Source organism: Ranitomeya imitator, chromosome 8 (assembly GCF_032444005.1).
Source record: "Ranitomeya imitator isolate aRanImi1 chromosome 8, aRanImi1.pri, whole genome shotgun sequence".
In the NCBI taxonomy this organism is placed as follows: Eukaryota; Metazoa; Chordata; class Amphibia; order Anura; family Dendrobatidae; genus Ranitomeya; species Ranitomeya imitator.
Genome location: NC_091289.1, coordinates 202,929,987 through 202,955,938, shown reverse-complemented (window position 1 = coordinate 202,955,938; position 25,952 = coordinate 202,929,987). Strand labels below are relative to the sequence as shown.

At 48.8% G+C, this 25,952-nt stretch overlaps 1 protein-coding gene across 9 annotated transcripts in view; it reads right to left on the bottom strand.

The window, feature by feature from the left end:
- The window catches only part of LOC138647057 (von Willebrand factor C domain-containing protein 2-like), a 45,888-nt gene continuing 19,936 nt past the window's right edge, over positions 1-25,952 (bottom strand). The window contains exons 2-5 of one of the 9 annotated variants that reach the window (XR_011314860.1): positions 13,674-13,803; positions 1,929-2,599; positions 1,813-1,879; positions 1-1,760 (exon numbers count right to left, since the gene is read on the bottom strand). Coding sequence is in view for 1 of the 9 variants with exons in the window: in XM_069735859.1 (XP_069591960.1) it covers positions 2,412-2,599; positions 13,674-13,803 (318 nt within the window). In the remaining 8 variants the exon portion in view is untranslated. Of the gene's footprint in view, positions 2,600-13,673; positions 13,804-25,952 lie in introns of all 9 variants that reach the window. The other 8 variants (XR_011314858.1, XR_011314854.1, XR_011314855.1 and 5 more) reach the window with 8 other exon arrangements.

Sequence of the window (25,952 nt, the reverse complement as noted above, 5' to 3'; positions counted from 1 at the left end):
AAGGATACAAGTTTTTAATGTGTGGTCCATACACGTTCCGCTGCCGCCATTAGGACCCGTCCCATCCGACCGCACGATATCACAGAGCAGAACGCGAGGCTCCTACCGGGATCACAGCGCCACCTCCACGTCCTCATTACTAAGGGGGCGTCTACTACAGCCTGATCCAGAGGACTACAACGCTCAGCATCCTAATAACAGCCGCACAGAGCTGCCTAGCAATACCAGCTGTCCGGATGATAACTAGAGACCCCTGAACCACCCATTTGTAAATGCTCTTGATATCGTAACGCCGAGGCGCCCTGTCGTCATGTTACAACATTAGAAGACCTGTCGTTACGTTACAACATCGGAGCAACCTGTCACGTTACAACGTCAGAGTGACCTGTCGTCACGTTACAACGTCGAGGCGACCTGTCGTCACGTTACAACGTCGGGGCGACCTGTCACTTTACAATGTCGGAGCGACCTGTCGTCACGTTACAATGTCAGAACGACCTGTCACATTACCACGTCGGAGCGACCTGTCACGTTACAACGTCGGGGCGACCTGTCACTTTACAATGTCGGAGCGACCTGTCGTCACGTTACAACATTGGAAGACCTGTCGTCACGTTACAACATTGGAAGCCCTGTCGTTACGTTACAACGTCGGGCGACCTGTCACGTTACAACATCGGAGCGACTTGTCACGTTACAACGTCAGAGTGACCTGTCGTCACGTTACAATGTCGGGGCGACCTGTCACTTTACAATGTCGGAGCGACCTGTCGTCACGTTACAATGTCAGAACGACCAGTCACATTACCACGTCGGAGCGACCTGTCGTCACGTTACAACGTCGGGGCGACCTGTCGTCACGTTACAACATTGGAAGCCCTGTCGTTACGTTACAACGTTGGGGGCGACCAGTCACTTTACAATGTCGGAGCGACCTGTCGTCACGTTACAATGTCAGAACGACCTGTCACATTACCACGTCGGAGCGACCTGTCGTCACGTTACAACGTCGGGGCGACCTGTCGTCACGTTACAACATTGGAAGACCTGTCGTCACGTTACAACATTGGAAGCCCTGTCGTTACGTTACAACGTCGGGCGACCTGTCACGTTACAACATCGGAGCGACTTGTCACGTTACAACGTCAGAGTGACCTGTCGTCACGTTACAACGTCGGGGCGACCTGTTGTCACGTTACAACGTCGGGGCGACCTGTCACTTTACAATGTCGGAGCGACCTGTCGTCACGTTACAATGTCAGAACGACCTGTCACATTACCACGTCGGAGCGACCTGTCACTTTACAATGTCGGAGCGACCTGTCGTCACGTTACAATGTCAGAGCGACCTGTCACATTACCACGTCGGAGCGACCTGTCACATTACAATGTCGGAGCGACCTGTCACGTTACGTCGGAGCGACCTGTCACATTACAACATCGGAGCGACCTGTTACGTCGGAGCAACCTGTCACGTTACGTCGGAGCAACCTGTCACGTTACAACGTCGGAGCAACCTGTCACATTACAACGTCGGAGCGACCTGTTACGTCGGAGCGACCTGTCACGTTACGTCGGAGCAACCTGTCACGTTACAACGTCGGAGCAACCTGTCACATTACAACGTCGGAGCGACCTGTCAAGTTACAACGTCAGAGCGACCTGTCACATTACAACGTCGGAGCGACCTGTCATGTTACATCGGAGCAACCTGTCACGTTATGTCGGAGCAACCTGTCACGTTACAACGTCGGAGCGACCTGTCACGTTACAACGTCGGAGCGACCTGTCAAGTTACAACGTCGGAGCGACCTGTTACGTCGGAGCGACCTGTCACGTTACGTCGGAGCAACCTGTCACGTTACAACGTCGGAGCAACCTGTCACATTACGTCGGAGCGACCTGTCAAGTTACAACGTCGGAGCGACCTGTCACATTACAACGTCGGAGCGACCTGTCATGTTACATCGGAGCAACCTGTCACGTTACGTCGGAGCAACCTGTCACGTTACAACGTCGGAGCGACCTGTCACGTTACAACGTCGGAGCGACCTGTCAAGTTACAACGTCGGAGCGACCTCTCACGTTACGTCGGAACGACCTGTGGTCACGTTATTACGTTGGAGCAACCTGTCACGTTACAACGTCGGGGCAATCTCACTACATTTATAACTACAGTAAATTTTCTTGTAACATACATACTATGCAGTCTCCGCCCACGAGGAGCGTATAGTCCCGCCCCTGCTTTGTCTACAGATTATTGATTTGTCTCATGTTGTAATAGGATTGGGGCGATAGAGTTTTCACTGCTTATCTCCACATCAGACAAATGGCAGGATTATGGGGCGCCATGTCACATCTTGCTACACTCTCTAACTAGGGTTGGTCTGAGTTCTGGAGGCTCTATCTGTCTACAAGTTCTTCCGTCCTTCCTCCAAGCTGCAGTTCTTGGTCTTCTCACATTTGGCCAGGCGGTTTCCTTCCCAGTAGCCCACGTCCTGTCCATCATGACACCGACACTTCGTGCAAGCATCCACCCACACATACTGGCCAGCAGGAATCACGCAGCTCTGAGAGGAATCAGCAAAGCAGTTGGGACCTGTGAATGATAAGAAAAAAAGTCAAAATGCGCAGAACGGACACCACAGTACAAGGGGGGGGGGGGGAGGGGGTGATTACTGACCCTGAGGTCACCTCACCACAAACATGTCTGAAGGATAAACTGCAACATCGTCATCAATATGTGAGCGGTGCGTGTGCTGTATGTGTCTGACATGTGAGTGGTGCGTGTGCTGTGTGTGTGTCTGATATACGGGCGGTGTGTCTGCTGTATGTGTCTGACATGAGCGGTGCGTGTGCTGTATGTGTCTGACGTGAGCGGTGCGTGTGCTGCATGTGTCTGACATGTGAGCAGTGCGTGTGCTGCATGTGTCTGACGTGAGCAGTGCGTGTGTCTGACATGTGAGCAGTGCGTGTGCTGCATGTGTCTGACATGTGAGCGGTGCGTGTGCCTGACATGTGAGCGGTGTGTGTGCTGCGTGTGTATGACATGTAAGTGGTGCGTGTGCTGTGTGTGTCTGACATGTGTGCTGTGTGGGTCTGACATGTGAGCGGTGCGTGTGTGTCTGACATGTGAGCAGTGCGTGTGCTGCGTGTGTCTGACATGTGAGCGGTGCGTGTGCTGCATGTGTCTGACATGTGAGCGTGTGCTGTGTATTTCTGACATGTGAGTGGTGTGTGTGCTGCGTGTCTGACATGTGAGCGGTGCATGTGCTGTGTGTCTGACATGTGAGCGGTGTGCCTGACATTTGAGCGGTGTGTGTGCTGCGTGTGTATGACATGTAAGTGGTGCGTGTGCTGTGTGTCTGACATGTGAGCGGTGTGTGTGCTGCGTGTGTCTGACATGTGAGCGGTGCGTGTGCTGCATGTGTCTGACATGTGAGCGGTGCCTGTGCCTGACTTGTGAGCGGTGTGTGTGCTGCATGTGTATGACATGTGAGCGGTGCATGTGCTGTGTGTCTGACATGTGAGCGGTGTGTGTGCTGCGTGTGTCTGACATGTGAGCGGTGCGTGTGCTGCATGTGTCTGACATGTGAGCGGTGCGTGTGCCTGACTTGTGAGCGGTGTGTGTGCTGCGTGTGTATGACATGTAAGTGGTGCGTGTGCTGTGTGTGTCTGACGTGTGTGCTGTGTGGGTCTGACATGTGAGCGGTGCGTGTGTGTCTGACATGTGAGCAGTGCGCGTGCTGTGTGTGTCTGACATCCGTGCTGTGTGACATGTGAGCGGTGGGAGTGCTGCGTGTCTGGCGTGTGTCTGATATACGAGCGGTGCGTGTCTGACGTGAGCAGTGCGTGTGCTGTGTGTCTGATATGTGAGCTGTGCGTGTGCTGTGTGTGTCTGACATCAGTGTGCTGTGTGTCTGATATGTGAGCGGTGCGTGTGCTGCGTGTGTCTGACATGTGAGCGGTGCGTGTGCCTGACATGTGAGTGGTGCGTGTGCTGTGTGTGTCTGACATGTGAGCAGTGCGTGTGCTGTGTGTGTCTGACATGTGAGTGGTGTGTGTGCTGCGTGTCTGACATGTGAGCGGTGCGTGTGCTGCGTGTCTGACATGTGAGCGGTGCGTGTGCTGTGTGTGTCTGACATGTGAGTGGTGTGTGTGCTGCGTGTCTGACATGTGAGCGGTGCGTGTGCTGCGTGTCTGACATGTGAGCAGTGCGTGTGCTGTGTGTCTGATATGTGAGCTGTGCGTGTGCTGTGTGTGTCTGACATCCGTGTGCTGTGTGTCTGATATGTGAGCGGTGCGTGTGTCTGACATGTGAGCGGTGCGTGTGCTGTGTGTCTGATATGTGAGCTGTGCGTGTGCTGTGTGTGTCTGACATGTGAGCGGTGCGTGTGCTGCATGTGTCTGATATGTGAGCGGTGTGTGTGCTGTGTGTGATATGTGAGTGGTGCGTGTGCTGTGTGTGTCTGATATGTGAGCGGTGCGTGTGCTGCGTGTCTGACATGTGAGCAGTGCGTGTGCTGTGTGTGTCTGACATCTGTGTGCTGTGTGTCTGATATGTGAGCGGTGCGTGTGCTCTATGTGTCTGATATGTGAGCGGTGCGTGTGCTGCGTGTGTCTGACATGTGAGCGGTGCGTGTGCTGTGTCTGATATGTGAGCGGTGCGTGTGCTGTGTGTCTGACGTGAGCGGTGCGTGTGCTGCATGTGTCTGACATGTGAGCGGTGCGTATGCTGCATGTGTCTGACATGTGAGCGATGCATGTGCTGCGTGTGTCTGACATGTGAGTGGTGCATGTGCTGTGTGTGTCTGACATGTGAGTGGTGCATGTGCTGTGTGTCTGACATGTGAACGGTGCGTGTGCTGCTTGTCTGACATGTGAGCGGTGCGTGTGCTGTGTGTGTCTGACATGTGAGCGGTGTGTGTGCTGCGTGTGTCAGACATGTGAGCGGTGCGTGTGCTGTGTGCGTATGACATGTGAGTGGTGTGTGTGCTGTGTGTGTCTGACGTGAGCGGTGTGTGTGCTGCGTGTGTATGACATGTAAGTGGTGTGTGTGCTGTGTGTGTCTGACGTGTGTGCTGTGTGGGTCTGACATGTGAGCGGTGCGTGTGTGTCTGATATGTGAGCAGTACGTGTGCTGTGTGTGTCTGACATCCGTGTGCTGTGTGACATGTGAGCGGTGCGAGTGCTGCGTGTCTGGTGTGTGTCTGATATACGAGCGGTGCGTGTGCTGTATGTGTCTAACATGTGAGCGGTGCGTGTGCTGCGTGTCTGACATGTGAGCAGTGCGTGTGCTGTGTGTTTGACATCCGTGTGCTGTGTGTCTGATATATGAGCGGTGTGTGTGCTGCGTGTGTCTGATATGTGAGCGGTGCGTGTGCTGTGTGTCTGATATGTGAGCGGTGCGTGTGCTGTGTGTGTCTGATATGTGAGCGGTGCGTGTGCTGTGTGTGTCTGATATGTGAGCGGTGCGTGTGCTGCGTGTGTCTGACGTGAGCGGTGCGTGTGCTGCGTGTGTCTGATATGTGAGCGGTGCGTGTGCTGCATGTGTGCTGAGTGTGTCTGATATGTGAGCGGTGCGTGTGCTGCGTGTCTGACGTGAGCAGTGCATGTGCTGTACGTGTCTGACATGTGAGCGGTGCATGTGCTGTGTGTGTCTGACATGTGAGCGGTGCGTGTGCTGCGTGTCTGACATGTGAGCAGTGCGTGTGCTGTGTGTGTCTGACATCCTTGTGCTGTGTGTCTGACATGTGAGCGGTGCGTGTGCTGCGTGTGTCTGACATGTGAGCGGTGCGTGTGCTGCGTGTGTCTGACATGTGAGTGGTGCGTGTGCTGCGTGTGTCTGACATGTGAGCGGTGCGTGTGCTGTGTGTCTGATATGTGAGCGGTGCGTGTGCTGTGTGTGTCTGATATGTGAGCGGTGCATGTGCTGCGTGTGTCTGATATGTGAGCGGTGCGTGTGCTGTGTGTGTCTGATATGTGAGCGGTGAGTGTGCTGCGTGTGTCTGACATGTGAGCGGTGCGTGTGCTGCGTGTGTCTGATATGTGAGCGGTGCATGTGCTGTGTGTGACATGTGAGCAGTGCGTGTGCTGTGTGTGTCTGACATGTGAGCGGTGCGTGTGCTGCGTGTCTGACATGTGAACAGTGCGTGTGCTGTGTGTGTCTGACATCCGTGTTCTGTGTGTCTGATATATGAGCGGTGCGTGTGCTGTGTGTGTCTGATATGTGAACGGTGTGTGTGCTGCGTGTGTCTGACATGTGAGCGGTGCATGTGCTCTATGTGTCTGACATGTGAGCGGTGCGTGTGCTGTATATGTCTGACATGTGAGCGGTGTGTGTGCTGCATGTGTCTGACATGTGAGCGGTGCGTGTGCTGTGTGTGTCTGACATGTGAGCGGTATTTGTGCAGCGTGTGTCTGACGTGAGCGGTGCGTGTGCTGTATGTGACATGTGAGCGGTGCGTGTGCTGTGTGTGTTTGACATGCGTGTGCTATGTGTGTCTGACATGTTAGCAGTGCGTGTGCTGTATGTGACATGTGAGCGATGCGTGTGCTATGTGTGTCTGACATGTTAGCGGTGCGTGTGTTGTATGTGTCTGACATGTGAGCGGTGCGTCTGCTGTATGTGTCTGACATGTGAGCGGTGCGTGTGCTGTATGTGTCTGAAATGTGAGCGGTGTGTGTGCTGTATGTGTCTGACATGTGAGCGGTGTGTGCTGTATGTGTCTGACATGTGAGCATTGCGTGTGCTGCATGTGTCTGAAATGTGAGCGGTGTGTGTGCTGTATGTGTCTGAAATGTGAGCGGTGCGTGTGTTGTATGTGTCTGACATGTGAGCGGTGTGTGTGCTGCATGTGTCTGACATGTGAGCGGTGTGTGTGTGTCTGACATGTGAGCGGTGCGTGTGCTGCGTGTGTCTGACATGTGAGCGGTGCGTGTGCTGTGTGTCTGATATGTGAGCGGTGCGTGTGCTGTGTGTGTCTGATATGTGAGCGGTGCATGTGCTGCGTGTGTCTGATATGTGAGCGGTGCGTGTGCTGTGTGTGTCTGATATGTGAGCGGTGAGTGTGCTGCGTGTGTCTGACATGTGAGCGGTGCGTGTGCTGCGTGTGTCTGATATGTGAGCGGTGAGTGTGCTGTGTGTGTCTGACATGTGAGCAGTGCGTGTGCTGTGTGTCTGACATGTGAGCGGTGCGTGTGCTGCGTGTCTGACATGTGAACAGTGCGTGTGCTGTGTGTGTCTGACATCCGTGTTCTGTGTGTCTGATATATGAGCGGTGCGTGTGCTGTGTGTGTCTGATATGTGAACGGTGTGTGTGCTGCGTGTATCTGACATGTGAGCGGTGCATGTGCTCTATGTGTCTGACATGTGAGCGGTGCGTGTGCTGTATATGTCTGACATGTGAGCGGTGTGTGTGCTGCGTGTGTCTGACATGTGAGTGGTGCGTGTGCTGTGTGTGTCTGACATGTGAGCGGTATTTGTGCAGCGTGTGTCTGACGTGAGCGGTGCGTGTGCTGTATGTGACATGTGAGCGGTGCGTGTGCTGCATGTGTCTGAAATGTGAGCGGTGTGTGTGCTGTATGTGTCTGAAATGTGAGCGGTGCGTGTGTTGTATGTGTCTGACATGTGAGCGGTGTGTGTGCTGCATGTGTCTGACATGTGAGCGGTGTGTGTGTGTCTGACATGTGAGCGGTGCGTGTGCTGCGTGTGTCTGACATGTGAGCGGTGCGTGTGCTGTGTGTCTGATATGTGAGCGGTGCGTGTGCTGTGTGTGTCTGATATGTGAGCGGTGCATGTGCTGCGTGTGTCTGATATGTGAGCGGTGCGTGTGCTGTGTGTGTCTGATATGTGAGCGGTGAGTGTGCTGCGTGTGTCTGACATGTGAGCGGTGCGTGTGCTGCGTGTGTCTGATATGTGAGCGGTGCGTGTGCTGTGTGTGTCTGACATGTGAGCAGTGCGTGTGCTGTGTGTCTGACATGTGAGCGGTGCGTGTGCTGCGTGTCTGACATGTGAACAGTGCGTGTGCTGTGTGTGTCTGACATCCGTGTTCTGTGTGTCTGATATATGAGCGGTGCGTGTGCTGTGTGTGTCTGATATGTGAACGGTGTGTGTGCTGCGTGTATCTGACATGTGAGCGGTGCATGTGCTCTATGTGTCTGACATGTGAGCGGTGCGTGTGCTGTATATGTCTGACATGTGAGCGGTGTGTGTGCTGCGTGTGTCTGACATGTGAGTGGTGCGTGTGCTGTGTGTGTCTGACATGTGAGCGGTATTTGTGCAGCGTGTGTCTGACGTGAGCGGTGCGTGTGCTGTATGTGACATGTGAGCGGTGCGTGTGCTGTGTGTGTTTGACATGCGTGTGCTATGTGTGTCTGACATCCGTGTTCTGTGTGTCTGATATATGAGCGGTGCATGTGCTGTGTGTGTCTGATATGTGAACGGTGTGTGTGCTGCGTGTATCTGACATGTGAGCGGTGCATGTGCTCTATGTGTCTGACATGTGAGCGGTGCGTGTGCTGTATATGTCTGATATGTGAGCGGTGCGTGTGCTGTATGTGTCTGACATGTGAGCGGTGCGTGTACTGCGTGTGTCTGACATGTGAGCGGTGTGTGTGCTGTATGTGTCTGACATGTGAGTGGTGCGTGTGCCTGACATGTGAGCGGTGCGTGTACTGTGTGTGTCTGACATGTGAGCGGTGCGTGTGCTGTATGTGTCTGACATGTGAGCGGTGTGTGTGCTGCGTGTGTCTGACATGTGAGCGGTGTGTGTGCTGCGTGTGTCTAACATGTGAGTGGTGCGTGTGCTGCGTGTGTCTGACATGTAAGCGGTGCGTGTGCTGCGTGTCTGACATGTGAGCGGTGCGTGTGCTGTATGTGTCTGACATGTGAGCGGTGCTTGTGCTGCGTGTGTCTGATATACGAGCGGTGCGTGTGCTTTGTGTGCCTGTCATGTGAGTGGTGCGTGTGTCTGACATGTGAGCGGTGCATGTGCTGCCTGTGTCTGACATGTGAGCGGTGTGCTGTATGTGTCTGACATGTGAGCGGTGCTTGTGCTGCGTGTGTCTGACATGTAAGCGGTGCGTGTGCTGCGTGTCTGACATGTGAGCGGTGCGTGTGCTGTATGTGTCTGACATGTGAGCGGTGCTTGTGCTGCGTGTGTCTGATATACGAGCGGTGCGTGTGCTTTGTGTGTCTGACATGTGAGTGGTGCGTGTGTCTGACATGTGAGTGGTGCGTGTGCTGCGTGTGTCTGACATGTGAGCGGTGCATGTGCTGCCTGTGTCTGACATGTGAGCGGTGTGCTGTATGTGTCTGACATGTGAGCGGTGCTTGTGCTGCGTCTGTCTGATATACGAGCGGTGCGTGTGCTTTGTGTGTCTGACATGTCAGCGGTGCGTGTGCTGCGTGTTTCTGACATGTGAGCATCTTAAGGGGGACACGCGTGTGGGGTCAGGCACGCGCACCCCTGCAGCAAAGCATCACGGCAGCTAAGCATACAGACGCCGCAGTTATTTCAACGGCAGTTAGTCACGGCAGGAGTCAGGACCCCACTCTATGTTCTGTTTCTTCTGGGTGTGTCTTCCGAGTAAACACTTCTTATTACTTGGATCTAGCTTTTCTATTAACCCATCTTACTCTTTCACCATGTTTACCTATGCCCTTACAGTGTTTGCTCCACTAGTCCTCTCTCTCCTTCGCTATCACAAATCCCAGCACTCCCTAACCTAGTAATCATCTCCCCCTTCCCTCTTACCTCCCCACCTGTCCTCCTCTGCTGATCTGCTCCTCAAGCTCAAATCTGTCCTAAAAACACATAAAACAAGCCGCCCACTCTCTTTCTCCCACCTGCTATCCCTTTCTCTGCTTCTCCTCACTGCTGGAGACATATCTCCCATCCCTGGACCCCCACTGCTCATACCTCCCATTACTACTCCCTCCTATCACTCCCTATCCAACATGAACTTCCGCAATCTTTCCAACATAAAACCCGTGCCCCTGACGCCCACCCCCCTGCTCCCTCTCTCTGGAGCGCTCTGGAATGCCCGCTCAATCTGCAATAAGCTTCATGTGATTCACGACCTTTTTCTCTCCCGCAATCTTGCCTTCCTTGGCCTCACAGAAACATGGCTAACACCCTCTGACACCGCCTCCCCTGCTGCGCTGTGTTACGGAGGCCTCCACTTCACCCACACCCCTCGACCCGGCAACAAACATGGTGGAGGAGTGGGTCTTCTCCTTTCTTCAAACTGCACCTTTAACCAAATCCCACCTCTTCCCTCCCTTATCCTCCCCTCTTTTGAAGTCCATTCTGTCCGCATCTACTCTCCCTCCAACCTCCAAGTGGCTGTCATATACCGACCTCCGGGCCCAGCCACTGCCTTTATTGACCAATTCTTCACCTGGCTTCTTCACTTTCTCTCTGCTGACATTCCCACCATCATCATGGGTGACTTCAACATCCCCATTGATACCCTTCAGTCAACAGCCTCCAAACTTCTGTCCCTTACCTCATCCTTTGGACTTACTCAGTGGTCCTCCTCAGCCACCCACACAGACGGACATACACTAGACCTGGTATTCACCCGTCTCTGCTCTCTATCTAACTTCACCACCTCCCCTCGACCACCATCTGCTTACCTTCTCATCCCTGTCCTCCTCACCAGTCATCCATGTCCAGCAACATGCGCACCCATGCAGAAACCTGGCACACCTAGACACCCACACACTCTCTGACTCTATCCTACCACTGGCATCCATATCCTCACTCCACGACACAGACACTGCCACTGCTCTCTACAATGCCACTCTCGCATCAGCTATTGACACGGTTGCCCCTCTCGTCCATGGCAGAGTGTGACGTATCAATAGACAACCTTGGCACAATATCACCACCAAAAAGCTCCGGCAAGTGTCCAGGGTTGCGGCGCGGCGTTGGAAGAAAACATACTCGCAAGACGACTTCACTGTATTCAAACAAGCAATACTCGCTTTTAAATCTGCACTCACCTCTGCTAAACAGGCGACTTCACAACCCTCGTATCTTCCCTATCCTACAACCCCAAACAGTTATTCAAAACCTTTAACTCCCTCCTCCGCCCCCCACTGCCCCCTCCAACCTCCCTCATCTCTGCTGAGGACTTTGCCACACACTTTAAAAATAAGATCGACCAGACAAGGCAAGTCTTTATTGTTCAACCACCACAACCCCTTTGTATACCAGACCAATGCCCAAACCCCATAACCTCCCTATCCAACATCACTAAAGGGGGGCTTAATTGTCTCCTCTCCAAGTCGCACCTCACCACCTGTGCGCTCGACCCCATCCCATCTCCTCCCCAACCTCACCACCACACTTATCCCATCCCTAACCCACCTCTTCAACCTATCACTAACTTCTGGCACCTTCCCCTCTGCGTTCAAACATGCCACAATCACGCCTATCCTTGAAAAGCCAACCCTCGATCCAACTGCTATGTCCAGCTATCGCCCAATATCGCTGCTCCCATTCACTTCCAAACTCCTGGAGCAGCACGTCCACTCTGAACTTTCCTCCCACCTCTCATCTAACTTGTTGTTCGACAATCTACAATCTGGTTTCCGCCCCCATCACTCAACTGAGACAGCCCTGACCAAAATCACTAACGACCTACTTACCGCCAAAGCTACTGGACAATACTCTGTACTCCTCCTTCTAGACCTGTCCTCTGCTTTCGACACAGTTGACCACTGCCTCCTACTACAGATCCTCTCCTCCTTTGGCATCCAAGAACTCACCCTATCCTGGATCTCCTCATACCTTTCCAACCGCACATTCAGCGTCTCCCACTCCCACACTACCTCCTCATCCCACCGGCTCTCTGTTGGAGTCCCCCAAGGCTCTGTTCTAGGACCCCTACTCTTCTCAATCTATACACTTGGCTTGGGACAACTCATAAAGTCCCATGGATTCCAGTACCATCTATATGCTGATGACACTCAGATCTACCTCTCTGGCCCAGACGTCACCGCTCTGCTGTCCAGAATCCCAGAGTGCCTATCAGCCATATCCTCCTTCTTCTCTCGCTTCCTCAAACTCAATGTGGACAAATCTGAACTCATAATCTTTCCTCCATCCCACAAATCTTCCTTACCTGACCTATCATGCTTTTCCCCGTACCCGAAGTCCGCTGCCTCGGAGTAACCTTCGACTCTGCCCTGTCCTTCAAACCACACATCCAAGCTCTTTCCACCTCCTGTCGCCTCCAGCTCAAAATATCTCCAGGATCCGTCCTTTCCTCAACCCCCAATCTACTAAAATGCTTGTGCACGCCCTCATCATTTCCCGCCTTGACTACTGCAACATCCTTTTCTGTGGCCTCCCTGCTAACACCCTTGCACCCCTCCAGTCCATACTTAACTCTGCTGCCCGACTAATTCATCTCTCTCCTCGCTACTCCTCCGCTTCTCCCCTCTGCAAATCTCTTCACTGGCTCCCATTCCCTCAGCGTATCCAGTTCAAATTACTAATAATGACCTACAAAGCCATCCACAACCTGTGTCCTCCATATATCTCTGAACTAATCTCCCGATATCTTCCCTCACGTGATCTCTGGTCCTCCCAAGACCTCCTTCTCTCCTCCACACTTATTCGCTCCTCATCCAATCGCCTCCAAGACTTCTCCAGAATATCCCCCATCCTCTGGAACTCTCTGCCCCAACACGTCCGACTATCAACCACAGTCGGATCCTTCAGACGGAAACTGAAAACTCATCTCTTCAGGAAAGCCTACAGCCTGCACTGACACCGCTGCCGCGTCATCACTATTGAAGCTACCGCCTCACCAACACTGGAGCTACCGCCTCACCAACACTGGAGCTACCGCCTCACCAACACCGGAGCTCCTGCAACCCTCAACCTACTGTCTCCTTCCCCATAATCCTGTAGAATGTAAGCCCGCAAGGGCAGGGTCCTCGCCCCTCTGTATCAGTCTGTCATTGCTAGTTTGTTTACTGTATGTGATATCTGTAACTTGTATGTACAGCACCATGGAATCAATGGTGCTATAGAAATAAATAATAATATGTGTCTGACATGTGAGCGGTGCGCATGCTGTATGTATCTGACATGTGAGCGGTGCGCGTGCTGCGTGTGTCTGACATGCGTGTGCTGTGTGTGTCTGACATGTGAGCGGTGCGTGTGCTGCGTGTGTCTGACATGTGAGCGGTGCGTGTGCTGTGTGTGTCTGACATGTGAGCGGTGCGTGTGCTGTGTGTGTCTGACATGCGTGTGCTGTGTGTGTCTGACATGTGAGCGGTGCATGTGCTGCGTGTGTCTGACATGTGAGCGGTGCGTGTGCTGTGTGTGTCTGACATGCGTGTGCTGTGTGTGTCTGACATGTGAGCGGTGCGTGTGCTGTGTCTGACATGCGTGTGCTGCGTGTGTCTGACGTGTGTTCTGCGTGTGTCTGACATGTGAGCGGTGCTTGTGCTGCGTGTGTCTGACATGCGTGTGCTGCGTGTGTCTGATATGTGAGCGGTGAGTGTGCTGCGTGTGTCTGACATGTGAGTGACAGCTGCTTGGTGCAGTGACCCCCCATAATGTGAAGACTGCATTATGAGGGCTGTCACGAGCCCCTCACAACTTTATGTATGCGGTATGGCGGCAGCGTCTGGCACGTCGCATACTGACCGTCTTTACATCGGGGGCAGCACTCTCCCTTCTCGTACACGGGGTTCACACATGGCGGAGGGGCGCAGTCGGCTACCAGGCAGCGGGCGATCCCATCGAGGTCACAGGTGCACTGCTCGCACTCCGAGGGCTGGAAGACAAGACACCGCCGTCACCGTCCAGCGCAGCCATAGGGTAGTGTGCACGGCAGCAGGATGAGCACCAGGTGGCGCCACCTCACACACGCCCTGTATTCAGAGGCATCACATCCCGTATCTGGCTTTCGTCTTATCTGCCCACGTTGCAGAATGTTTGCAGAATTTTACTCATCAAAATCAGACTCTTTTCACAGGAAATTTGCTCACGTTTTTTTGCATGTTTTTCTCACGTTTTTTTGCAGAGTGTCCCAATACAATTATACCCCGTGGATTCTTGGGGCACCTCTCGATAGGCAAACAGGAGGTGAGGCAAGAATTTCTCCCAGTCCCTGTAGGTCCTGGTAAAAGTCCCAATGAGCTGTTTTAATGTCCCGTTAAAGCGTTCACACAACCCATTGATTTGCGGGTGGTACGGGGCGTGTTATGACCTGGTGGTCAGGACAATAATGAACCTGGTGGTTAAGAGCACACGGAATGACCTGATAGTTACTGATAATAAAGGACGAGCTCTGGGACGTGGGAACTCTGCTGACCGCAATCCCTAATCCTATCACACACACTAGAAATAGCCGTGGATTGCGCCTAACGCTCCCTATGCAACTCGGCAGAGCCTAAGGAACTAGCTAGCCCTGAAGATAGAAAAATAAAGCCTACCTTGCCTCAGAGAAATTCCCCAAAGGAAAAGGCAGCCCCCCACATATAATGACTGTGAGTAAAGATGAAAATACAAACACAGAGATGAAATAGATTTAGCAAAGTGAGGCCCGACTTACTGAACAGACCGAGGATAGGAAAGGTTACTTTGCGTTCAGCACAAAAACCTACAAAAAGACCACGCAGAGGGCGCAAAAAGACCCTCCGCACCGACTCACGGTGCGGAGGCGCTCCCTCTGCGTCCCAGAGCTTCCAGCAAGCAAGACAACAATAAAAATAGCAAGCTGGACAGAAAAATAGCAAACCAAAGAAATACAAGCTGGAACTTAGCTTCTGCTGGGAAGACAGGTCACAAGAACGATCCAGGAGTGAACTAGACCAATACTGGAACATTGACAGGTGGCATGGAGCAAAGATCTAAGTGGAGTTAAATAGAGCAGCCAGCTAACGAATTAACCTCGTCACCTGTGGAAGGAAACTCAGAAACACCCACCAGAGGAAGTCCATGGACAGAACCAGCCGAAGTACCATTCATGACCACAGGAGGGAGCCCGACAACAGAATTCACAACAGTACCCCCCCCTTGAGGAGGGGTCACCGAACCCTCACCAGAGCCCCCAGGCCGACCAGGATGAGCCAAATGAAAGGCACGAACCAGATCGGCAGCATGAACATCAGAGGCAAAAACCCAGGAATTATCTTCCTGACCATAACCCTTCCACTTGACCAGGTACTGGAGTTTCCGTCTTGAAACACGAGAATCCAAAATCTTCTCGACCACATACTCCAACTCCCCCTCAACCAACACCGGGGCAGGAGGATCAACGGATGGAACCACAGGCGCCACGTATCTCCGCAATAACGACCTATGGAACACATTATGGATGGCAAAAGAAGCAGGAAGGGCCAAACGAAATGACACAGGATCGATAACCTCAGAAATCTTATACGGACCAATGAAACGGGGCTTAAACTTAGGAGAGGAAACCTTCATAGGAATATAACGAGATGACAACCAAACCAAATCCCCAACACGAAGTCGGGGACCCACACAGCGCCGGCGGTTAGCGAAACGTTGAGCCTTCTCCTGGGACAATGTCAAATTGTCCACCACATGAGTCCAAATCTGCTGCAACCTATCCACCACAGTATCTACACCAGGACAGTCCGAAGACTCAACCTGCCCTGAAGAGAAACGAGGATGGAAACCAGAATTGCAGAAAAATGGCGAAACCAAAGTAGCCGAGCTGGCCCGATTATTGAGGGCGAACTCAGCCAAAGGCAAAAAGGACACCCAATCATCCTGATCAGCAGAAACAAAGCATCTCAGATATGTTTCCAAAATTTGATTAGTTCGTACGGTTTGGCCATTTGTCTGAGGATGGAAAGCCGAGGAAAAAGACAAATCAATGCCCATCCTAGCACAAAAGGCTCGCCAAAACCTCGAAACAAACTGGGAACCTCTGTCAGAAACGATGTTCTCCGGAATGCCATGTAAACGAACCACATGCTGGAAAAATAATGGCACCAAATCAGAGGAGGAAAGCAATTTAGACAAGGTCAACCAAATGGACCATCTTAGAAAAGCGATCACAAACCACCCAAATGACCGACATCTTTTGAGAGACGGGGAGATCCGAAATAAAATCCATAGAAATATGCGTCCAGGGCCTCTTCGGGACCGGCAAGGGCAAAAGCAACCCACTGGCACGAGAACAGCAGGGCTTAGTCCGAGCACAAGTCCCACAGGACTGCACAAAAGAACGCACTTCCCGTGACAAAGATGGCCACCAGAAGGATCTAGCCACCAAATCTCTGGTACCAAAGATTCCAGGATGCCCAGCCAACACTGAACAATGAATCTCACATATATGCTAGCCACCTTAGGGAGAGACCCAAGTTGGGCTAAATGTGGACAAAAGGCAGGGAGTCAGCACACCGAGGAAATGCAGGAAGCACGGATCTCCGTCCTGACGTGACGTGAAGAATATCCAAAAAACGAAAAGATGATCCAGCTTCCAAATAAAATATAAAAGTTTAATCCAACATATTAAAATAAGGAGACAACTCCTGGGACGGCATCATACACATAGTAAGGCGAGCGACGCGTTTCGACCAAGCGGTCTTTATCACAGCTGATCTGCTAAATGACATATCCGGTATATATACAATATAGCACCAATCAAATGCTAGAAAAATGTCATGTGATACATAGGTTAAAAAAAAAAAAAAAAAATTCACAAATGTACCCAATAAATTCAAAACAATAATGTGCAGAAGGATATATACAATAGATAATGAACAATAAACAATGCACAATGAATAAGAATAAATACATAAAGAAAATGAAGAAATACAGAGGGAGGGACATTGCTAGTAATGAAACATTAGTTCATTTCGTTTGTTCAAACCACCTGGAAACCTTGTACCTAGATTAAAGATCCAGAACGCTTCTCTGGTAAGTAACGCTCTGTGAATATCCCCACCGCGCGGAGGTTTTTTATTTTTCTCAATATCTATTACTTTTAAAGAAGCTGTATTGCGGGAATGAAAATCAATAAAATGCCTCGCCACCGAGGAAATGGTGCGACTATTATTTGTAGTGCATTTGATGTCATACAAGTGTTCCGATATGCGGTTTTTTAATTTCCGAGTAGTACACCCGATATATGATTTGTCACAAATTGTACAATCAATTTTGTAGACTACAAATCGTGTATTACAGTTTATAAATGTTTGAATTTTGTATTGATTTTTATTTCCTCCGGTACCAAAAAACTTGACGGTGGTAAGATGTCTGCACGTAGTGCAATTAGTTACATTACATTTATAACAACCTATACAATGCAACCAAGTATTAGTTGAATGTTCAGTAGAGAAGTGATTAGGAGATATTATGTTGCCTAAGGTGGGCGCTTTTCTGGCTACTATATTGCATCCCTTAGACAGAATCTGAGCAAGAGTGGGATCTTCAAGTAAGATGGGCAAAGCTTTATTAATAATAGTTTTGATTTTATTGAACTGTGGACTAAATTGTAGACACAGGTATGGTTTATTGCCTATATTAGTTCTATTTATAATTTTCTTTTTTTTATTATTATCGCTTGTTCCACTGTCTATCTCTGAGGGGATAAGACTTGATTGCTCTTTCTGATTTACTATATGTGCTGCTCTGTCCAGCATCCAATGCGGATATCCACGTTTTAAAAATTTGTTTCGTGATTGGATTAGATCTTTAAATAAACCATTATTATTGTTAGTTTCGCTTCAATCTCGTGAATTCACCTACAGGAATTGCCTTAACTGTGTGCTTGGGATGACTACTTTTAGCATGAAGTAAACCATTACCTGCCATTGGTTTTATAAAAGTTCGTGTGGAAATAAGTTCATTAGGAACACCTGTCAACTCCAGATCCAAAAAGGAAATCTTGGACACAGCCTGAACATATGTGAATTTTAAATTAAAATTGTTGTCGTTAATATTATTAATTTACAAAGTCCTGTATGGCAGATACATCGCTACGCCAAATAAACAGCGTATCATTGATGTATCTGCCATACCAATGAATACATGCAGAAAACGGATTGGAAACTGCAAAGAGGTGTGAATACTCCCAATAAGACATGACCAGATTTGCTAGGGAAGGTGAAAATTTAGCCCCCATGGCCACACCTGTGCATTGTAAAAAATATTCAGAATCAAAAGAAAAGAAATTATGCGTCAAAAGAAAATAAGTTACCTGTAAAATGAAATTAATCAGATCACTTGAATATGAACTATACTTGTTCAGATGGAATTGTAACGCTTGTATTGCAACATTGTGAGGGATACAAGTATATAAAGAAACGACATCGCAACTTAGCCAAGTATATTCCAATTTCCATTTCTTTTTTGTTATGATACCCAGTATATCTTTGGTATCCTTAATATATCCTGGGGTCCTGGATACCAATGGCTGTAGTAAAGAATCAAGCCACTGGCCAAGAAATTCATTTAGAGATCCTACGCTAGAGACTATGGGTCTCATAGGTGGAAAAGCAGCTTGTTTATGAATTTTAGGAAGCCCATATAAAATGGGCATCACTGGATGAGAAACTCGTAAAAAATCAGCCTGTTTAATGTTTTATTACATTCTTATACTTTTTTGGGACATTGCACTATGTCGGACACCACTACAAACCGCATGCAAAAAGCAGCTAAGGTTTTTTCTGGTACATTTGAAGGAAATGTTGCTACGTCTGAAATTTCTAACTCATGGTCTGTACTGAAAAAACTCATGATCCAAGAAACCAAAACTTGGTGGGATTTAACCACACTTCAGAATTACATATCCAAAAGTATGGTGCCAAGAGGCTTGCGAATTAAGAAAAAAGCCACTACTGATTTGGGCACTTCATTCTCTGAGGAGTGGAACGAAATATTAAGCACCTGTTCACTTAATCTCATGCGTTTAATTGTGAAATATGAGGATAAAAAACATAATGACATACAAAAAGAAATTGATGTATCTAAAGCAAATCTGCAGAGTATGGACATCATTCTAGAAAATAACATCTCGTACAAGAAAATTCAGGAAGACGTCACAATATTAGAGGATGAAATTATACAACGAAAAAAACGCAAATTTCAACGAGATTTGGACGACTATGCAACCAATAAAGTGTTCAACTGGAATGAAGGCATAGACTCCTCTAAAACACCCAGATCCATTCTGCGGTTTTCCAATCGCCGCAAAAAACAGAACAAGCGTTTTGTAAGCTTTAGCTCAAGAGAGGGGGAGACTGTGGAGACCTGGGTGTCGTAACCAGTGCCTTCCCCCCTCCCATCAATCCCGTAATCAAACACACACAGTCCTAGGTGGGTTGAACAGGTCGGTCACAGTTTATTAATTAAATAATCGGAGAAAGGGCAATTACATATCGTAACGAGCGGCTCGCGCCGAGCTCCTGTCCGTGATCGACAGGGGAATTGGCCCAACGAGCGGTTACGACCTTTGCCCTCCTCCGCTTCTTCCGCTGTGACTTAATAAAGGCTACCAGGGTTAGTTATATCAACATACGTATGTAAATACATTTTTTTTTTTTTTTTTATAAATATTACAACATAATTCACACATTTAATTACACATTTACATTATCCTGCGGGTTAGTTTCATCATTAGCCTTTAAAAGGGAGGGTGGGTGGGACAAAAGCTTCCAGGTGTCCTGCCGAGAGTGAAAGAGAAAGTTCCCGGCTGGACACCAGGATTTAACCCCTGTAGGAGTGGCCGTAGGACCCCTCCCCTCTAGTGACCACTGGCCGGCTGGGGGTCTTCCAATTAGTGCATCACTAAAGGGGGGGGGAGTGATGCTAGGGGGGAACTGGCACAGACCACCTTTACGTGCAGCTCTCTGTGTGCTCCCCAGTCAGAGACGCGCACCATATTCAGTACCGCGTCTGCCAGACTGCGGAGACCTGGGTGTCGTAACCAGTGCCTTCCCCCCTCCCATCAGTCCCGTCATCAAACACACACAGTCCTAGGTGGGTTGAACAGGTCGGTCACAGTTTATTAATTAATAAGCAGAGAAAGGGCAATTACATATCGTAACGAGCGGCTCGCGCCGAGCTCCTGTCCGTGATCGACAGGGGAATTGGCCCAACGAGCGGTTACCTTTGCCCTCCTCCGCTTCTTCCGCCACGGAGGATCCCGTGTACTACCTACGCGGGACTCCGACCCCACCCCTCAATGTTAGGGCCTGTTCAACCCCATCCTGTAAACCCAACAAAAAAATATTGAGGGCAATGTCCGTTAGGTGAACTCCGTCCGGTCTTAATTGTGGCGTGTTATCCCCTTGTAGCTGGTGGTGACGGATCACGATACCGCCTCTTCCTCTCACATATTTTCCCATCCGAGCATTGATTTTGCTCCTTGTCCGCTCTATGGCTTTTTTATCTCTTGCTCCTCACCAAACGACCCGTGGTGTTATATCCGACCACACCAGTATCATGTTCCTGAATAGACAGCTGAACCTTTCCATATCAGTTGTCACCCATTTGTACAATTCGGCCACCTTTTGTTTGCCAAGGTCATTGCCACCCGCGTGTACCACCATTATCACCGGGTGTTCCGCCATCCTTGCTATGCCAACCATCTCCTTGAACACCTGTTTCCACTGGAGGCCTCTGACACCCCTCCAGTTAACTTTTATGCCCGGGAGGTAAAGATTTGTTCCTCCTGGCCGCAGTTCGGCCCTCTTTTCGGCCCAGTAAACGTAGGAATCTCCTACAACCCAAACTTCAACCCCTGTAAGAGACAACACATGTTAATTAAGCAAGTCGGGTCTAATGTATCTGGCGAAGCATGCGAACTTCCAACGACCCATTCTCTGCACTTCGTCCTCTGACACACCTGCCCTAGCTTTTAGGGGGCCGCCCCCTATCCGGAACGAATGTGTCCCATACTCTTTTGGATTTGCGCCGGTTTTTTCCAAGCATAGCTTGAACATCGCCTGGAATTGGTACTTGGTCAGGGGGGACCCGTCTGTATGAGTGAAGAAAAATCTACCAGCGTGTCTTATCATGGCGTATATTCTAACCATTTTTAGCGGACAAGCTGGGCCATCTGTGGAGTTAACCAGGACCCATGTACCCCTACCGGTGGGATCGCATTTGGATTTTCTAACCATGATGCGCAGGGCGTCGCTGCATATAACTATGTCCTCATTAATTAGGCCTCCTTCCGACGCGTTTTTTGACCACGGTAGCAATTCGCTGATACGCAGTGCTCCGAAAAAGACGGTCGCAAAAGCTGCTGATATGAGGGCCGCCTCATATTGTGATGAGCAGACTGACGGGGATAACGCAATCAGGTCCTGCAATAGTCTCAGTGAAATGGGGCGGCGACATTCTTGGCTTGGCTGAAGCCTTTTCCAACCTTTTATGGCTTGTCTTATGCAGAAGGACTTAGTTACATCTACCCATCCCAATAATTGAAAGAAAAATGCTAGCCCCGATAACTTCCGTTGTGCCGAGGTGCCCGACGCCCCATCTTCCCTCAACCGTAGTAGAAAATCAGTTGTCACCGCGCTTCGTGCTCCGTCGCATTCATCGACTGGCCTACCCCGAATTAGTGAGCACCACTCCTCCCAAGCCTTACCATACACCTGCCAGGTAGCTGGCGAAACGGAGGCCCGGATTAAGGGCATCAATGATTGGCCACTGTATCCCACAGGGACTGTGGACACAGAATACCCCGGGGGTTGCGCGTTGGGCTGCTGGATTCTGAAAGCCTGCCAATTGTAAAATAACAATGGGTTAATGGTATTATCGTCGACCTCCACCACCACGGTGGCTCTACACCAAATATTGTTATCAAGGCATATCACCGCTAGCCGGCGCAAGAGAGCGAGTATGGGCAGGGATGAAGAAGACGTGATTTAAACTCCTCGCTGTTTTCACATTTTTAGTTTGGAAACAAATGTTCATGTTCCTCAACTGATCGGCCCATAACTCCATCGCTGCTACCGCAAACAATTCCCATAGGGCTGGGTCTTGCCCCCACTTTGTTGTCGTCCAATTCTCTGGCCAACCAGATTTGCACCATTGGTTTTTATAGATTGCTGCGAAACCCTCTTTTTTGTTCCACCCTATTGTCAGCCCTAATTCCTTGCTTGCGATCTCACTAGCCATGACGCACGTGTGACCGTTGTACGATTGTAGGAACGTCTGCCATACCAGCAGATCTGCTTTTAGCGAACGAGTGAGTCTAATTCTATGGCCGGGCTGAGAAGCGCCTTTTGTAACCAGAGATAGTCTGCGCGAGAAAGCTCTGCCGACCGGCATTACGCGGCAGGCAAACGTCAGAAGACCCAATAACGCCTGCATTTGCTGTAGGGTTACCTTGTTAACTTCGCGGAAGCCTTTCAACATTTGCAGGGTTTTTTGTATTTTACCCTCTGGTAAGCGGAACACCATCCTGTTGGTATCTATTTCAATGCCCAAGAAGGGCAATACATTACATGGACCCTCCGTATTCTCCGGTGACAAGGGCACGCCGAATTTGAGTGAGATAGATTTGAATTTTTCTAGTAGGTCATAGCAGAGTTTAGAATTTCTGGGGCCGACGAACAGGAAATCGTCGAGGTAGTAGATTAGGGATTTATTGCCCGTCTCGTACCGAACTACCCAATCTAGGAAGATGCTGAATAGCTCGAAATAGTGACATGAGATGGAACATCCCATTGGGAGGCACCTGTCAAAGTAATAGTATTGGTCCACTTTGCAGCCCAGAAGGTGGAAACATTCGGGGTGCACGGGTAGTAACCGGAATGCCGATTCTATGTCGAATTTGGCTAGCAGGGCGCCAGGTCCGGCAGCCCGGACTAATTCTACCGCTTTATCGAACGACGCGTATGAGACGGAAGCTTCTTCTGGGGAAATTGCGTCGTTAACCGAATCGCCCTTTGGGTGAGATAAATGATGAATTCAGCAGTATTTACAAAAGCTTCCAGGTGTCCTGCCGAGAGTGAAAGAGAAAGTTCCCGGCCGGACACCTGGATTTAACCACTGTAGGAGTGGCCGTAGGACCCCTCCCCTCTAGTGCCCACTGGCCGGCTGGGGATCTTCCAATTAGTGCATCACTAAGGGGGGAGTGATGCTAGGGGGGAACTGGCACGGACATCCTTTTCGTGCAGCTCTCTCTATGTGCTCCCCAGTCAGAGACGCGCACCTTATTCAGTACCGCGTCTGCCATTCTGACGATAATGGCTGCGCAAAAAGCAGCTAAGGTTTTTTCTGGTACATTTGAAGGAAATGTTGCTACGTCTGAAATTTCTAACTCATGGTCTGTACTGAAAAAACTCATGATCCAAGAAACCAAAACTTGGTGGGATTTAACCACACTTCAGAATTACATATCCAAAAGTATGGTGCCAAGAGGCTTGCGAATTAAGAAAAAAGCCACTACTGATTTGGGCACTTCATTCTCTGAGGAGTGGAACGAAATATTAAGCACCTGTTCACTTAATCTCATGCGTTTAATTGTGAAATATGAGGATAAAAAACTTAATGACATACAAAAAAGAAATTGATGTATCTAAAGCAAATCTGCAGAGTATGGACATCATTCTAGAAAATAACATCTCGTACAAGAAAATTCAGGAAGACGTCACAATATTAGAGGATGAAATTATACAACGAAAAAAACGCAAATTTCAACGAGATTTGGACGACTATGCAACCAATAAAGTGTTCAACTGGAATGAAGGCATAGACTCCTCTAAAACACCCAGATCCATTCTGCGGTTTTCCAATCGCCGCAAAAAAACAGAACAAGCGTTTTGTAAGCTTTAGCTCAAGAGAGGGGGATTCTGACGATAATGGCTGCAGCACATCGGATGCCCCCTCAATGAGCTCACAGATACCAGTCCCATTAGACATGTGAATAAGCCAAAAAAACGCAAAAGGCGCGGTGGGAGGAAGCACAGAAAGTCTATATGGTGTGCAGACCCGCCGCAGGAAGGGTGCAATGAGATGAATAATAATGTTATAAACTTATCATCTAGATCTTTTACACAAGACCAATTGGAAGTATTGTCTTTTGGTTTAAATTTTGCGCCGGATCAAAACTTTAATCTTTTTGCAACAATCTTGGACATCAACAAATTCATTCGGAATCTTACAATTAAAAAAACATTTTTTTTTCAGCTGAACAACAAGAATATTTGTCTGAGGAAAATTATGGGACAACAAATGTTTTTCATTCTTTGGATTTTCATGAACAAATGTCCCTTTTGATTCTGCAGGATTTACAGGATCAGGATACTGAATCCAATAAATTGGTCAATCAATCTCTAGATTTGGTAACAAAGAACCCCTTTTTTTATCCTTTGCAGTCTCGGGCTGAATGTATGAATAAATTTCAAGAAATAGTGGAACGAGATCTTAAAACCCTGCAGAACCAAAGGGTTTCAGTCAAACACAATTTATCTATAAACCAGAAACGAGCTATTCAGGAGATAAAAGATATGAATGACATAGTTATAAAAACTAGTGATAAAGGAGGCGTAATTGTCATCATGAATTCCTCTGACTACAAAAATGACATTTTAAAATCTTTAGCGGACACTAATATTTACAAAAAATTGACTTCTGATCCTACCCCCTCATTTAAATCTGAAATTGACAAAATTATTGAAGAGGGAATATCTTTGGGGGTTCTGACCATTAAACAGGCTGATTTTTTACGAGTTTCTCATCCAGTGATGCCCATTTTATATGGGCTTCCTAAAATTCATAAACAAGCTGCTTTTCCACCTATGAGACCCATAGTCTCTAGCGTAGGATCTCTAAATGAATTTCTTGGCCAGTGGCTTGATTCTTTACTACAGCCATTGGTATCCAGGACCCCAGGATATATTAAGGATACCAAAGATATACTGGGTATCATAACAAAAAAGAAATGGAAATTGGAATATACTTGGCTAAGTTGCGATGTCGTTTCTTTATATACTTGTATCCCTCACAATGTTGCAATACAAGCGTTACAATTCCATCTGAACAAGTATAGTTCATATTCAAGTGATCTGATTAATTTCATTTTACAGGTAACTTATTTTCTTTTGACGCATAATTTCTTTTGATTCTGAATATTTTTTACAATGCACAGGTGTGGCCATGGGGGCTAAATTTTCACCTTCCCTAGCAAATCTGGTCATGTCTTATTGGGAGTATTCACACCTCTTTGCAGTTTCCAATCCGTTTTCTGCATGTATTCATTGGTATGGCAGATACATCGATGATACGCTGTTTATTTGGCGTGGCGATGTATCTGCCATACAGGACTTTGTAAATTATATTAACGACAACAATTTTAATTTAAAATTCACATATGTTCAGGCTGTGTCCAAGATTTCCTTTTTGGATCTGGAGTTGACAGGTGTTCCTAATGAACTTATTTCCACACGAACTTTTGTAAAAGCAATGGCAGGTAATGGTTTACTTCACGCTAAAAGTAGTCATCCCAAGCACACAGTTAAGGCAATTCCTGTAGGTGAATTCACGAGATTGAAGCGAAACTGTAACAATAATAATGATTTATTTAAAGATCTAATCCAATCACGAAACAAATTTTTAAAACGTGGATATCCGCATTGGATGCTGGACAGAGCAGCACATATAGTAAATCAGAAAGAGCAATCAAGTCTTATCCCCTCAGAGATAGACAGTGGAACAAGCGATAATAATAAAAAAAAGAAAATTATAAATAGAACTAATATAGGCAATAAACCATACGTGTGTCTACAATTTAGTCCACAGTTCAATAAAATCAAAACTATTATTAATAAAGCTTTGTCCATTTTACTTGAAGATCCCACTCTTGCTCAGATTCTGTCTAAGGGATGCAATATAGTAGCCAGAAAAGCGCCCACCTTAGGCAACATAATATCTCCTAATCACTTCTCTTCTGAACATTCAACTAATACTTGGTTGCATTGTATAGGTTGTTAT